General features: G+C 41.2%; 1 gene segment (V, D, J or C); it reads left to right on the top strand.

Moving 5' to 3' along the window:
- Positions 1 to 400: 400 nt before the first annotated feature.
- Positions 401 to 1,252, top strand: LOC120102306 (immunoglobulin kappa variable 3-20-like). The segment is given in 2 exon segments: positions 401 to 490; positions 658 to 1,252. Coding segments are annotated over 2 exon segments (378 nt in total).
- The last annotated feature ends 15,882 nt before the right edge of the window (positions 1,253 to 17,134 follow it).

Raw genomic sequence — 17,134 nt, 5'->3', positions numbered from 1 at the left:
TGTTACATACTGCCTTGCTTCCCCTGGCTTGTTCAGTTGCTTTCTTATAGAACCCACGACCACCAGCCCAGGGATGGCACCATCCACAATAGGCTATGCCCCCTCCATTTGATTACTAGTTAAGAAAGGCCTTACAGCTGGATCTCATGGAGGCATTTCCTCAACTGAGGCTCCTTTCTCTGTGATAACTCTAGCTTGTGTCAAGTTGGCACACAAAACCAGCCAGTACACACAATAAGCACAGCATCTGTGACACTACCAGAGCAAAACCTCAAGGGTAAGGGTAATGGCAGGCAGCAACAGGTGTTACCACAGCTCTTCTCAGCCTTCATCCTGATCTGGGTTTGCTTTAATATCTCTCTCTGACCACTTCCTGTGATCATGGATTATAAATAGAGCTTTTTGTTGAGTCAAAGCATCCTCAGAAGTTTGAGAGGCAGCAAGATGTTGGCAGCCCACCTCCACCTCCTCCTTCTCCTATGTTTCACAGGTGAGATAAAGGGCCAAGAGGATTTGTCTCTTGAAGATGTTTTGGAGAGTGGTAAGGAGTAAAGGCCATCTGCAGCACAGATCTCGCAGGTCACGGTCTCCTGACAGTGGGAACCTCTGTTCCATATCTCTTGTCCTCTATGAATCACCCTTTGTCTCTGGTTACAGTCTCCAATGGGCAGATCACGCTCACCCAGCAAGCAGAGTCCCTTTGGATTTCTCCAGGAGAGAGAGTCTCCATCACCTGCAGGGCCAGTCAGAGCCTCCTCTACACAGATGGAAAGCACTACCTATCTTGGTACCAGCAGAGACCAGGACAAACTACCAAGGCCCTCATTTACCACGCTTCAGTCAGGACTGATGGAGTCCCCACCAGGTTCATTGGCAGCGGATCTGGGACAGAATTTACCCTTTCTATTGAACATGTCCAGCCTGAGGACTTTGCAATTTATTATTGTCTTCAAACACTGAAGAGCCCTTCCACAGTGATTGAGTCTTGAACAATAACTGCCCATGGGCCTGCTTCACCCACCTGCCTGGGACTCAGGGACTCCTCTGAGAGAAACAACTGGGGAGTCTGTGCAGACAGTGAAAACCAGCTTAATGGCACAAACACAGACTACTACATGGAGTTGTCTCATCTGTTTAGTCTCCTGTGTGATTTTCAGTGGCTTGCACAGAAAAGATGTAAAAGACATTGGATCAAATTTTAAAAAGCAGAAAAAAGCAGGCTGGATTAGTACATATTCATTCTCCCCCCTCCCCATTCTCTTCCTCCCCCACCCAACTTCCTCTCCTTAGTCTGCTCTGGACACTGAGGCACCTCCTTTTCCAGCTCACCATCACTTTCCATCTTCTCTCAGCCTGTCACTTTGGGATAGGCCTTCCCCTGTGGGTTTTGTTCCTCAAGATGTTATATCTTGCTAAGATGCTTTAAAACATTACTCAGGAATAATTAAGCCATTGTCTACCTGCTGTATTCTCCAGAGTAATAGAAACTGCCTTTCATGTTAGTCTGGTCTATACAGGGAAGGACTCTAATGCAGATAGCAGGAAAAAATATACTTTACCACTTGAAAATCAAGAACTACTACTAGCATAACAGAAGGTTAACAGGGGTTGGCAATCAAAAATTCTCCAAGTTTCTCATTGCTAGGAACAACCAAAACTGTATACACTTGGGATGAATTCAGTGAGTGTGAGCCAGGCCTATTGACTACACTGGAATTGAATATGTTATATTTAGGATCACAGTTACTCTATGCTGTGTACTATTTAGTTTTTTTTTTTTTTTTGTCAACTTGACATACTGGGGAGATAGAACCTTAATAGAGGTATGGCTTCTTTGAGATTGCATGTAGGCAGGTCTGTGGAGGCATTTTACATTAATGATTATTGTGGAAGAGTCCAGGACACCATGGGTGGAGTCCTTCCTGGATGGTGATCCTGAGGGGTAGAAAAAAGCATGCTGGGCAAGCCATGGAGAGCAAGCCAGTTCTTTTCTTCATGGATCCTGTCTCTGCTCTTGCTGGAGTTCCTACCCTGACTTCCCTTGATAATTGACTGTGATCAGCACTTGCAAGCCAAATAAACCTCTTCCTCCCCAACTTGCTTTTGGTCATGATATTTATCACAGTGATAGAAAGCAAACTGTGATGTTATTGAACCTAGAAAGCCAGAGGTTTCCCTTCTTCTGTCTTAGACCTTGTTTTCTCATGAATAAATTTACTTTTTACTAGCTGCTGATTGGATAAGCCAGTACCCTCTTCAGTCTTTTCATCCTTGCCTTGTCTCAAGCTCTCATCACCTCCCACATACAACATTAAATTGTCATACTTGTTTCCAAGATCCATTCATCTTCTGCAGGTCAAGTCACAACCTCCTGCATAGTGATGGAGACACCAGTAGGGAAATACTGCACATATCATGTATGGACTGAAATACATGGGAAACAGTGTGATCTCAGGGGTCACCCACTCACCTGTTTTCTTTCCTCATCTCTCTTTGTCCTAAACCAGGGAACTAGAAAATTAACAGTCCTAAAATGTTAAATGGGGACTGTCTTAATCAGGGTTTCTTTTCCTGTACAAACATCATGACAAAAAAGCAAGTTTGGGAGGAAAGGGTTTATTCAGCTTACTTCCACATTGCTGTTTCATCACCAAAGGAAGTCAGGAACTCAAGCAGGTCAGGAAGCAGGAGCTGATGCAGAGGCCATGGAGGGATGTTTCTTACTGGCTTGCTTCCCCTGGCTTGCTCAGCTTGCTCTCTCATAGAACTCAAGACCACCACCCACAATGGGCTGGGTCCTCCCACCTTGACCACTAGGGTAGAAAATGCCTTACAGCTGGGTCTCACGAAGGCATTTCCACAACTGAGGTTCCTTTTCTGAAATAACTCCAGCTGGGGTCAAGTTGACACACAAAACTAGCCAGGACAGGGACCAACTCATTTTGAGAAGTTAAACACCCAAACGGTGGAGGTGAGATTAGAGTTGAATTTTTAATTGATACCTTACAAAGTGGGAGGGGGCAGCCTATTAAGTGAGCAACTGAAATACAATATTATCTTTTGAAGAAGGGCAATAAAGTTCACTGCTGCAGGCATCCACAATGAAAGTCGGAATCGAATGGAAATATACAATACCATGACCCAAGAACCCTAACACAGCATTGGAGACCAAAGACAGGGAAATATGCATGTTGATCAATCTCTAGGAGGGAAATAACCACACTCTTGGCTTCCTTCCAGCTAACACAAATGAAGAAATAACCAGTGTATATGTACTAGCCTTCATTTTTTTTCTGCCATTTATAGCACATGGATTTATTTTAGTGAATTTCGGGTATCTCTGCCGCAAGGCAAGCTACAAGAATGCTAGAGATGACCTAGGTAAACCTGACCTGCACTTTCAGGAGCACAGGTGGTGGCAAAGCTGCCTTGGCAATGTCAGAGGCCAGAGATGAGGAATGGCTCACTTCCTGGAATAGACCTCCTCAAAGGATCCCTGTGGTCCATGATGCCACTGAGGGCCATGTGCGGATCAGTGGTCATGATACCTCCAGGAAACAAGTTGATGTCCAAGGCCACCTAACACCACCCAGATGTCTATGCGTGCCACAGCTTGAGGCCATGTTGATATAGGGCCATACTAATCTGAGTGGCTTCATGTTCACCTGAGGTCATGGTGATGTTTGGATCTGCTGCTGCTGAGGAATATGCCTGGGTACAGTGCCCTGGGGCAGTTAGGGTCTGTGTTGATATCCATGGTCCATGCTACCACCAAAGGCTGGACTGATGTTCCTAGCCTGTATTGATGCCTGAAACCATGTTGATGTCCATTGGCCATGCTTCTGCTGTGAGGCATACCAATTTGAGTGGCTTGTGCTGCCCACTGGGGTTATGGTGATATCTGGGTCATGCTGCCACAGAGGGCAGTGTCTGGGTCTAAGGGTCTAGTGCAGCTGGGGTCTGTATTGATGTCCATGGCCCATGTTACCACCGAAGGCTGTGTCCATGGTCCGTGTTAAAGCCTGAATACAAGTCAATGTCTGGGGGCTGTGTTTCTGCCAGGGGCCCTATCAATCTGAGTGGCCTGCCTACCACCTAGAGCCATGTTGATATCCGTCATCAGGGCTATTGCTGAGGGATATTCATCAGTCCGTGGATCAACTCCAGCCTGATGCCATGTTCATCATTTGTGCTATACCTAGGAAATAAGTGGAAGCCCATAAGCCATGATACTGCTAACTGTCGAGAGCAAGGCAGTTATACCAAGGACTGCAGACACACAGTTGAGAAAGCAGGATATGGAAGGATTCTCAGACAATACCAACCCCAAAAAGTAATTACCTAAACAGGAAGCCATCAAAAAGAATTCTTATTTTTTAAAACTATGATAAAGATACTGAAGTGTGGCTCTCTATAATGATGGCTTCTGGCTGGGTTCAGGAAGAAAAGGACATAATTCTATTTCAGGGCCCCTGAGAGTCTGACTATGTTCCAGTGAGTATGTGTAGATAACACAAGTTGAGCTTGTTCTTTTGTTTATTTGTTAGTTTGTTTTTATTTTTGTTGTTATTGTTATTGTTTTGTTGTGAGGTCAGAATGGTGGAATGATGCTGGGGACAGCATACCATGACAGGGACTGCCACCAGTAGGCTGGGATGGAGACATCTCAGAAGCTTGCGGCAGCTCCTTGTAAAAAACGATGGCATCTGTGACCCAAAAAGCAGGAGACACATCCTCCAGGGAACGCACCATCTGAAATAAGGGACTTCCTGCAATAGGCCAGGATGGAGACATCTTAGTATCCCATGGCAGATCTTTGTAAAAAAAAAAATAAACCGTTGCTCCCATTTCTCCTAACCTAAGCCCTGGACAACATCTGTGTAGATTTCATTTGTGCATGATTGCTTTTCAGTTGGCCTTGGTGTGCATAATTACATTATTACATATGACTTTCCTATTTCTTTCTTCTTTTGCTCTGGTGAATTCTGTGAAACTAGATGTTCCTTGACGTAATGATTCTTAAACAATTAAAAATAGAGGTATATGGTCACAGCAAAATCCTAATGGCCCAGGTGCATGCTGTGTCTTCTCATCTTGGAAAGAATGTAATAACTGCATAATAGTAGTTCCAGATTAATGCTTGACTTGCAAAGAAAGTTTGAAGAAATTATTAGAAAATAAATTAGAGCCAACATTGGGACCCCAAGAAAGGAAAAAAAACTATTGAACTTATGGAATAATTTTGCATAACATTTGAGAGTGGTTCCTGGATAAGCAAGTATAGACTATATAAAAATCTTATAGTAGTCAAACTAGTCAAATAACTCGAAGTCTGAGGAGAGTCATTGTGTGCGATGTATAGAAGCAGAAATCTAGCAGAAATGCTGAGTTAAGGTTAACGATTCTTTCTTGCCATTGCCTGTCAGATCTGCCCATGTCATTTATTATTAGAGCTTGATAGGAGAATGCAAGTAGTCAATCTCGAGGCTCTGAGCTCTGAAACATAATAAGTTAAAAGTTAAGGTTTAAATAATGATAAGGTTTGCAATTATTATTATTTTGGCCACATGCCTGGAATAGGGGAAGTTTGAAACATTGGAGAACAATTGTAATTTTTTTTCTTTATTAACTTCAGTATTTCTTATTTCCATTTCCATTGTTATTCCCCTTCCTGGTTTCTGGGCAAAAATCCCCCTAACTCCTCCCCCTCCCCTTCTATATGGGCTTCCCCTCCCCAACGTCCCCCCCCATTACCACCCTCCCCCAACAATCACATTCACTGGGGGTTCAGTCTTGGCAGGACCAAGGGCTTCACCTTCCACTGGTGCTCTTACTAGGCTATTCATTGCTACCTATGAGGTTGGAGACCAGGGTCAGTCCATGTATAGTCTTTGGGTAGTGGCTTAGTCCTTGGAAGCTCTGGTTGCTTGACATTGTTGTTCATATGGGGTCTCTAGCCCCTTCAAGCTTTTGCAGTCCTTTCTCTGTTTCCTTCAACAGGGGTCCCGTTCTCAGTTCAGTGGTTTGCTGCTGGCATTCGTCTATGTATTTGCTGTATTCTGGGTGTGTCTCAGGAGAGATCTACATCTGGTTCCTGTCAACCTGCACTTCTTTGCTTCATCCATCTTATCTAGTTTGGTGGCTGTCTATGTATGGGCCACATGGGGGGCAGGCTCTGAATGGGTGTTCCTTTTTCCTCTGTTCTAAAGTTTGCCTCCCTATTCCCTGCCAGGGGTATTCTTGTTCCGCTTTTAAGAAAGGAGTGAAGAATTCACATTTTGGTCATCCCTCTTGAATTTCATGTATTCTGTGTATCTAGGGTAATTCAAGCATTTGGGCTAATAGCCACTTATCAATGAATGCATACCATGTGTGTTTTTCTGTGATTGGGTTACCTCACTCAGGATATTTTCCAGTTCCGACCATTTGCCTACGAATTTCATAAAGTCATTGTTTTTGATAGCTGAGTAATATTCCATTGTGTAGATGTACCACATTTTCTGTATCCATTCCTCTGGTGAACGGCATCTGGGTTCTTTCCAGCTTCTGGCTATGATAAATAAGACTGATATGAACATAATGAAGCACATGTTTTTGTTATATGTTGGGGCATCTTTTGGGTATATGCCCAAGAGAGGTATAGCTGGATCCTCAGGTAGTTCAATGTCCAATTTTCTGAGGAACCTCCAGACTGATTGCCAGGATGGTTGTACCAGTCTGCAATCCCACCAACAATGGAGGAGTCTTCCTCTTTCACCATATCCTCGCCAGCATTTGCTGCCACCTGAACTTTTGATTTTAAGCCATTCTTACTGGTGTGAGGTGAAATCTCAGGGTTGTTTTGAATTGCATTTCCTTTATGAATAAAGATGTTGAACATTTCTTTAGGTGTTTCTCAGCCATTCGGCATTCCTCAGCTGTGATTTGTTTGTTTAGCTCTGAACCCCATTTTTAATAGGGTTATTTGTCTCCCTGCCGTCTAACTTCTTGAGTTCTTTGTATATTTTGGATATAAGGCCTCTATCTGTTGTAGGATTGGTGAAGATCTTTTCCCAATCTGTTGGTTGCCGTTTTGTCCTAACCACAGTGTCCTTTGCCTTACAGAAGCTTTGCAGTTTTATGAGATCCCATTTGTCGATTCTTGATCTTAGAGCATAAGCCATTGGTGTTTTGTTCAGGAAATTTTCTCCAGTACCCATGTGTTTGAGATGCTTCCCCATTTTTTCTTCTATTAGTTTGAGTGTATCTGGTTTGATGTGGAGGTCCTTGATCCACTTGGACTTAAGCTTTGTACAGGGTGATAAGCATGGATCGATCTGCATTCTTCTACATGCTGACCTCCAGTTGAATGAGGACCATTTGCTGAAAATGCTATCTTTCTTCCATTGGATGGTTTTGGCTCCTTTGTCAAAACTCAAGTGGCCATAGGTGTGTGGGTTCATTTCTGGGTCTTAAATTCTATTCCACTGGTCTATCTGTCTGTCTCTGTACCAATACCATGCAGTTTTTATCACTATTGCTCTGTAATTCTTAATTCTTTGTGGGATGTGTCTAGTCTTTTGAATTTAATTTGGCAATGATTGTACAATGTCTTTTTTGCTACCTGGTTTTGGAGTATCAATAAAAGCCTGGGGCAAGAAAAAGGTGAGAGAGCATGAGAAGAGCATGTGACGAGTGAGTGAAGAATGTAAGGTGTGTGTGGAGAAGTGTGTGTGTGTGTGTGTGTGTGTGTGTGTGTGTGTGTGAGAGAGAGAGAGAGAGAGAGAGAGAGAGAGAGAGAGAGAGAGAGAGAGAAAGAGAGAACAGAGTGCATGTGGTGTGTGTGTTCCATGTGAGGTGTGTATAAATAGTGTGTGTGAGAGTGAAAGTGGAATGAATGGAGATGTGTAGGAAAGTGGGTATTCAAGAAAAGAAGAGGACACAGGAGAAAAGCAGAGTGCACAACAGAATGCAGAGTGTGTGCAGCCTCAATCTGTGAGAGAGTGAGCAAGAGAGAAAGAGTGCAGAGAGTGAGTGAGAAGAGAGAGAAACTTTATGTCTTGAGAAGTTGCCTGTTAGTTTATACTCAAAAAGTAGTCTGCGTATATTTACTATGTGCCTCCTAAATATCCCTGCTTCCAGTTGACAACTCCAATCCTGTGTCAAGGTTGGGCCCCAACAGGATGGGGCAGGCCTGGAAGAATGGGGAAGTGAGTGGGATGGGGCATATGATGCAAAATTATTTTTAAATGTCAATAAAAATATGATGCTTAGAAAATTTAAACAATGCTAAAGATGTGTGTTATGGCTAACCTTTACTCTGGCCATAGAAAATGATTCACAAAAGTAATCAATCTAAAGAACATTTTCAGAGGAAATAAAAACCCTTTTTACTATAGAGTTAATATTTCTATTGAGGAAATTTTCCTACAACCTCTGACATATACATAAAATAGATATTAAAGTAAAAAAATTTACTGATAATCAGGCATATGTAAATTTATTTTAAGACATTTTGTTATATGTATTTTTACCATTTATTAATGATGAAAGCAAGTTTGCATTTTAAGTTTTAAAAAAAGAATTAAATCTTGTCTGAATACTTTATTCTATAGTATATAGAATAACATGAACATATATCAGGTAGGTAGATGTCAACACTTAAAAGTCCTGTTTTACATAAACATATTCTAAAAGTGGAAGAACGATGTTTGAGGCAATTTTAGAAACTTTTAGAAATTCTGCCTTTGACTAAGGACATTTAACAACTTTTTACCTACTACAAATCAACAACTCCAGCTACAATGTTTAAAATCAAGCATCCTTATTCTATTTACTATGAAGTGTCATATATTGTAAATTAAATATTTAACTGAAATGGAAGTAGGGATATAGGAGAATGTAGGAAGGCAATTAACCAAAAACTATGGATGTGTGAAGAAGCCTTATAAAAACTCACTATCCTATAAGCCAATTATAAATATTTTTAAAAAGAGAAGAGGTTCTCTGTATGTGTGAAGAATGCTGCTCCCAGAAACCATGGGATACTGATCTCAGTACCAAGCATAGTCTCCTACCCTATGAGTAATTGGACAGGAAAGCTTTCTCAAAGAAGGCAATATAACACAGGCTACTATCACTCTTGGCTGCCAACCATACTGTTGGTTAGACACTATTACTGAAGACACATGGACTTTGAATGCAGGACATAGAGAAGTCAATCTCAAATTGGATAAGAAACTTCCTTCTTGCTGGATAACTTTCATAGTGCTGAAAGACCCAATGCAGGCTGCTAAAGGAGAAAAGACATCAATTATCTCATCCAGTGCTGGACACAACTGACTTGCAAGGAAGATGTGCCCACTGGTGCAATAGTGACATGGCTGTTATTGGAGACAACACCTATTTTTATGGTTGAAGAAGGGATTTTATTGCAGGTGCTACAGATATGACCAAAAACCCATGGTTAGGAAAGTCATAGGCTCTAGGGGGAAAATTACTGTAACGTTTTTACTAAATTACCGTGCTGTCAAACTGCCTTCTAAATATTTATATCTATACCCATAGATCAGTGATGTTCTTAACCTTACTCAGAGAAGCTTCTATTTACAAATAGCAGTAGGCCTTCAGCAAAGCTGTAAGCAACAGTGGGGTTCAGATCAGTTTGGATTGTCCTAAGTTCTCACCTGTCCCATATAGAACACCTTGCCCAGACTCCAATTATTCCTGAACATAACTGTGAGCACAGAAGTAACAGATCGTGACTTTACTCAAATCTAATTCTTTTCTATTTGTAATATTTTTGCAGAAAAGAATTAAACCTTGATTGTGTGGCTGTGGAAACATTTAGGCAAATAACTGTAGTAACAAACATGATGGAGCTTCAACACAGGATCACTCCTGCAATGGATGTCAGCAGGGTATCAGGCCATGAGCTCAAAGGAAAGATTACTTCGGTATAGACCTCTGGACCTGCTAATAGCATATATTGTTTTCCTGTGAGTTCTCTATTGCTGCATGAGAAGTCACCACTGAGAAGCTCATTCACCTTCATGCTTTACCCCTCAAGACTAGGAATGGCATAGCAGGCTTCTGAGCTCAGACCCTTTTAAAGTCCAAATTGAGAGAGAACAGGAAATTTTATTTTCAAATGTTGTCAAAGACCAGCTTTGGCATCCAGTGTAAACTGAGGCAAGGCTTGGAGTCAGCAATTGATCACTCAGAAGACTTTTCTCTGATGAAATAATGGCTGTTTCTCTGAAGCTGGTGAAATATACCCCTGGAGCTGGCAAGAAAAGAAGGGAAAATATCACACACACACACACACACACACACACACACACACACACACACACACACACACACACACAGTGGATTAAGCAAGCTTCAACAAACTCCAACAACTCTATTTTTTTCTCCCACAACTGATATATAACAACAAAATCTTTCAAGCAGTACAGAAATTACAATGTGGCTGCATTCTATTTTTCTTCTAGTTAATGACTGTTTTAAATAAAAACGCATGTTCCCCAAAAAAATATGTATTACATGCATAAAAACAAAAAACATTCCCAAGAACCCACATACATTTCTACATTTACATGTTATAAATTAGCAAAGTGTAAGCAAGCAAGTAATTTTCTCAGCTAGTTTCTCCTTACTGACAGACTGCAATTTGTGATTTCAAAGAAAGGAACAATTATTTTGTTATTTACCTTAAAAAGAATGGAATAACAATTGAAATGTACATAAGAAATATCCAATTTAATAAAGATAGAGAATAAAATAAAATAAAAATGATCCTATAAAAATCTTAAAAGAATCATACATCTAAATTTTTATATTAAGAAAAAATCAGCCTCTATCTGTCTGAGTCAGCCGGTAGGTGAAACCTCTCAGAGAATGACATACACCTGTCTGCGTACATTAACAGAATATCATTAGTAGAGTCAGGGATTAGTGCTTACCCATGGAATGGGTCTTATGGAAGAATAAGAAGAAAGATTGCAGCCCTTAAGTGGATAGAAACTCCATCGGAAAACCAACAGTGTTGACTCACCTAGACTAGACCCTTGGGGCTCTCAGAGTCTGAACCACCAACCAAAGAACATACATAGACTGTACCTAGGCCTCCCTGCTCATTTGTAGCAGACGTGCAGCTTGGCCTTCATGTGGGTTCCAAACAACTGAAACAGGGGCTATCCCAAAAGCTGTTGCCTATATATGGGATATGTTCTACAAGCTGAGCTGCCTTGTCTGGCCTCAGTGGGTGAAGAAGCACCTAGCCTCTCAGAGACTTGAAGTGCCAGGATGGGGAACATACCCACTGCAGGCCCCACCTGCTCATAGGAGAAGGGGGAGGGGGGAAGAATTATGGGGTTCCTGGGAGGGGGCAGTGTGTCAGATGTAAAGTAAATAAAAAAATAATAGAATTTAATTTTAAAAAATCAGTCATTTCTACTTTAAATCCTCAGTGCACATCTCCTCATTAATAATTTTTTATTAAATCACATCAGGAAGCTCTCCATGAACTCTACTGTATTCCTGTACTGTACTCTCTTCCTTTACTGTCTATCTCTTAAATAGCTTCCCTTTCCTCTCTTTTCTCGTGACAGTTGGGCATACCCTATTCTGTCAAATCTTTCTCTGATTTGTCACTATTTCTGCCACTCAATTAGACATTACTTTCAAACATGAATGCTTCCTTCTACAAACTAACATTACCTTCCTTGTGTGGGAATAAAGGTGCAAACAAAGAGTGTCTGTATTCCAACCAGAGGGATTAAAGGTGTGTATGAAAGGTTGAGGCATATTCTAACTGGAAAGAGATTCAAATATTCTCTACCAGGATCTGATGGCAAAGATCAATAAAACAAGTGAAGCTTAATCTTGAAAGGATATGGAGTAAAAGGAACACTCATACATTCCTTGTGGGAATGAAAACTCATCCAGTCACTATGGAAAACAGTGTGATGGATCCTCAGAAAGAAATCTACCTCATTTTCTAGCTACACCACTTTTGGACATATACCCAAAGAATATGCCACCCTACCACAGAGGCACTTGTTCAGCCATGTTACTTCTGCTCTGTTTTTAATAACCAGAAATTGGAAACAACCTAGCTGTTCCTCAACAGAAGAATGTATAAAGAATACACACACATACACACACAATATCAACATGAAATTCGCAAGCAAACAGTAGAAAAAATCCTCCTGAATGAGGAATCCTCGACTCAGAAAGATGAATATGGAATATATTCTTTTATATGAATATTAACTGTGAAGCCAATGAAAAGCAAACTACAATCTGTTGGGGTTCAAGAATCTCCACACTAACCATACAATTTCAGTTAAGCAAAAATAGTTTATTGAATTTAATGACCTTAATAATGGTCAGACTAGGAACATAGTTCAGGACTGAGTCTGAACTATGGCATCAAAAAATTCTTAGTGCAGGCTTTTTTTAATAGGAAAAACAGGTTTAAAAGTTTAAAAGGCAAGAAGGGGAGCAATATTACATTTTGGCTTACTAGACAAAGTATTGTCAGCTTTTAGCTGATTAGTCCAGTGTATGGTAAGGGTTGTGGTGAATGAGCAGGGGAATTTCAGAACATTGAGATAATAGAACATGATTGATTCAATCGTAACTTTTTGGCTTATCAATGATATTCTTCAGTGTCAGCTGTAGATAATTACTTCCGGGAAGTGGAATCTGAGAACCTGAACTTGATTTCACCTTATAAGCAAAATGGAGATTGAATACAAAGTGACTACAGCTATGTTAAATGGAGCAGGCCTCAAAACGATACATAGAGGGTGGGTATAGAGTACAAGACAGAGGAACAGATACATCTCTGTCATCCTAGCTCCAAAATCTTTTGACTAGGGGAACTGAACCAGGGAGAACGTTTGTTTGATGGCAGGATTGGCAATTATTGGGTCAGAATACTTTTCTAGGTAGTAGCATTACACAGAATTATAATTAACTAAATGCTCACTCCACCTGTTAGGCATGTGGAAATGGATGTTGTTCGGAGGGTACAATTCTTAATATAATTTTGTAAATTCAGAAAATGATAGCATGAAAGAGCTAACAGTTCAGCCGGGAGAGAAATGACAACAATATCCTTTGTTGTGTGTCAACACAATATTCACTAAATAATATTCACTGAAAAACGTGAATTCTTTGTGACTTCTGTCCTATGGTCTGATGCTCTTTGCACTATGCATAAACCTTATCCTTCTTGACCAATTTCCACTGTATTAGCTTCAGGCCCATGTCTGCTTCTACACTCAATTTCTTTGTCCTCCATTGTAAAGCCCAGCCCATCCTTTCCTCATACTTTGTGCACTTCAGCCTTCTCTCCATTTCAAATAGCTCCTCTCTGAGCTGTCAATAGCCAAATTTCTTGTCGCAGGGCTGGGATCAGGTATCCACTTTGCATGGTCATCCTTGTGTGCACATCTGTGTTGCATTCCACACAGGAACATACCTGTCTCACAATCTTCTGTTCTATCATCTTGTTGATCTTTCTGTCAGAGGGTACTAAGTCTCTTTCATGATGAGAGGGCCATTCTCCACGCTGAAGCAAAAGTACCAATGTTAATGAATAGAAAATTAAGTTATAGGTCGAAAAAGAGAACAAAGTCGGTATAAATAAAAATATATATTAATAGGACTATGTGCAAAAATAGTTTGATGTGGGGCTCAGAGTAGTGCAGAAGATCCCTTCCCTGTTTCTCCTCCTTCTCTTCTTCCATCCTGCCTCCCTCTCCCTCCTTCCTTCCTACTCTCCCCACTCCAAGGTTTATTATTGTTCCTTCTTTTCATAAGTATTCTCATAACTTTGTTTTCTTTTTTAATTAAAATATTACTATGTTACTTCTCACCTTAAAATCTTTCTAGGAAATCTATCCTTTTGGTTAGTTAAACCTAGAAAGGGACCATCAGTCTGAGAATATGAAGAAATATTCACACACACACACACACACACACACACACACACACACACACACACAGAGACACACACACACACACATTCACTTACCTATCTAACTAATTCATCTATCTACCTTACAATTTCTCTGAAGAAGAATTTACAGTTTCGTTAGCTTTTATCACCATGACAAAATGCAAGACGTCTGTCTTTTAATACTCTTGGATGTTTTGAAGAACTACACAAAATATGTATCTGGGCACATGCTTCTTTTCTTCATTTTTGAACTCCTATCTTTCCTTCTGTATTACTTCTGTTCAGTAAAAAGAACTTCCTCTCACTGGTTTTACTTAAAGACTATGGACTGGTAGGGTGACTCTGTGTGCAAAGTGCTTGTCACATAGGTATGAGCACCAGGTACCCACAAAAAGCCAGATGCAGCAGCAACGTGTACTGTATTTGGAGTGATGCTGTGGCAAGGTGAGAGACAGAAGGAAACAAAAGAATCTCCACAGCAGCTTTACCTAGGAAGCATTTCATGAAGAGTGGTGAACAACTGACCTTGTCTCAGATAAGGTAGAAGGCAACATCTAAACACCCAAACTTGTCTTCTGATCTCCACCCACATACCATGGCAAGAGAGGTTGCCTTCAAATACGAACACACTCAATCATACAAAGACATCATATACAAGGATATAAAATGAGGTCTAAAAAAATAAGACAGTGTGCCAAGAATTATGTTAATTTCTTTATTGAATCATTTTTTTCTCTGTTCCCTCTCAGATAGTGCTTTGTTGGGTGTATACAATTTTGAGGGATCAAGTTGTTATTGAAATAACACATTCTTTACATAGCATAGGCACAAGGTACTCACCCAGCTCACACCACAAAAAGACTATAGGTTAAATACTTAATAGAGTAGATTGCAAAGAAAAACAAGGTGGTGCTGTGTACCATTAATTCCACTACTTGGGAGGCAGAGACAGGAGGATCTCTTGTGAGTTTGAGGCCAGCCTGGTCTAAAGAGTGAGCTTCAGGACAACCAAGAATAGATAGAGAAACCCTGCCTCAAAAACAAAACAAAACAAAACAAAATAAAAACATGGATTTAGAATAGGCTTTACAGAACCTTTAATGCTGACACCAACTCCCTGTGGGTGAAACAGAAGCATGTGCCCTTTGAGCATCAGTATACAGTCTGCTGAGATGGTTTGCATATTAGTAATTATGTAAGAACCCAGGCTCCTTTAAGGGCAGCAGCCAGGAGCCTAAGGAGCATCCTCTTTTCCAGCTCTCTGAGATGGAGACAGATACACTCCTGCTATGGGTGCTGCTGTTATGGGTTCCAGGTGAGGGTGCAGAGAAGTGCTGGGAATATTCGCTGTGGCCATCATGACTTTCCATGCCTCTGGGTTCTTGACCATTATAATTCGGGCATTTGCAATTGGTTTTAAGTTTCTCAGTTCCTCTTATTTCTCAGAGTGATGTCCACAATTATTCTTAAAAACTTAAATTAGAAGGTTCTCTGCTAGGAAGGTTTTAAAACATATATAACAATGGTCTCTGTGTTTATCATTCCAGGCTCCACTGGTGACATTGTGCTGACCTAGTCTCCTGCTTTGGCTGTGTCTCTAGGGCAGAAGACCACCATGTCTTGCAAGACCAGTCAGAATGTTGATAATTTTGGGAAGAGTTATATTCACTGGTACCAACAGAAACCAGGAGAGCAACCCAAACTCCTCATCTATTTTGCATCCAACCTAGCATCTCAGGTTCCTGCCAGGTTCAGTGGCAGTGGGTCTGAGAGAGACTTTACCCTCACCATCAATCCTGTGGAGGCTGATGATGTTGCAACTTATTACTGTCAGCAAGGTTGGGAGTTTCCTCTCACAGTGGTCCAGGGCTGAAAAAAAACCTCCCGGGGTTGCAGCTCACTGAGGCTCAGTCTCTCAGTTCTCTCTTCCTCTCTGAAAACTCAACACAGAGCTCTAAGCTTCTTTGGAAAAAGTTCTCAAATAATGAAACAAGTTTTATAAAGAGCTATGTATATGGCCGAAGAGGGTCCTTTTGTGCCATATAACCAAGGTGAAGAGAAATCAGGCGAAACAAGAAAAAAGATATTCTGGATAAACTCTTGACTTAATTAGTGCTGATCCATGGGTCACAAAGACAGAAAAGTTCAGTGAATGTTCATCAGCAATTTCAGAAGAAGACAATGCAGGCCCAGATTCTTCCTTGACTCGAACAGCAGATCCCCCCCCAACCCCACAGTCCAGACACCACACAGACCTGAAGGGAACTGGTCAACAGTTCTCTGCACCCAAATCTTGTGGGAGGGAGAGCTAAACCTTCAGAGGGGCAGACATACCTGGGAAGCCAGAAGAGACTACACTCTGCCCACATTTCTAACTCCAGAGGAAAACAACTAACACCATCTGGGACCCCAGTGCACAGGGGACTTGGGAAAAGGCGGTGCAGGCCCTACTGGTTGCTGCCCTCATGGAGAGCTGAAAAGCAGCCCCCCATGAGCAATTTGAGACATTGGACCACAGGTAAGAACAACTTTTCTGGGCCAAGCAACCTGCCGGATGGACTCAGGACACTGGCCCACAGGAAGAGCTGAAGAGCAGTAGACAGGAAAGACTACACGCCCGAAAGCAGAACTCTCTGTTCCCATAACTGGCTGAAAGAAAACAGGAAAACAGGTCAACAGCACTCCTGACACACACAGGCCTACAGGATGGTCTAGCCACTGTCAGATAGCAGAAAAAAGTAACACCAGAGACAATCTGATGGAGAGAGGCAAGCTCAGGAACCCAAGCAACAGAAACTAAGATTACATGGCATCAAAGGAGCCCAATTCTCCCACCAAAGCAAACAGTGAATATCCAAACACACCAGAAAAGCAAGATCTAGATTTAAAATCACATTTGATCATGATGCTGGAGGACTTCAAGAAAGACATGAAGAACTCCCTTAGAGAAACTCAGGAAAACATAAATAAAAAAGTAGAAGCCTATAGAGAGGAATCACAAAAATCCCTGAAAGAATTCCAGGAAAACACAATCAAACAGGTGAAGGAATTAAAAATGGAAATAGAAGCAATAAAGAAAGAACACAGGGAAACAACCCTGGATATAGAAAACCAAAGGAAGAGACAAGGAGCCCTAGATACAAGCTTCACAAACAGAATACAAGAGATAGAAGAGAGAAT

Source organism: Rattus norvegicus, chromosome 4 (assembly GCF_036323735.1).
Source record: "Rattus norvegicus strain BN/NHsdMcwi chromosome 4, GRCr8, whole genome shotgun sequence".
NCBI classification, from domain to species: Eukaryota; Metazoa; Chordata; class Mammalia; order Rodentia; family Muridae; genus Rattus; species Rattus norvegicus.
This window is presented reverse-complemented; position numbering and strand designations above follow the sequence as displayed.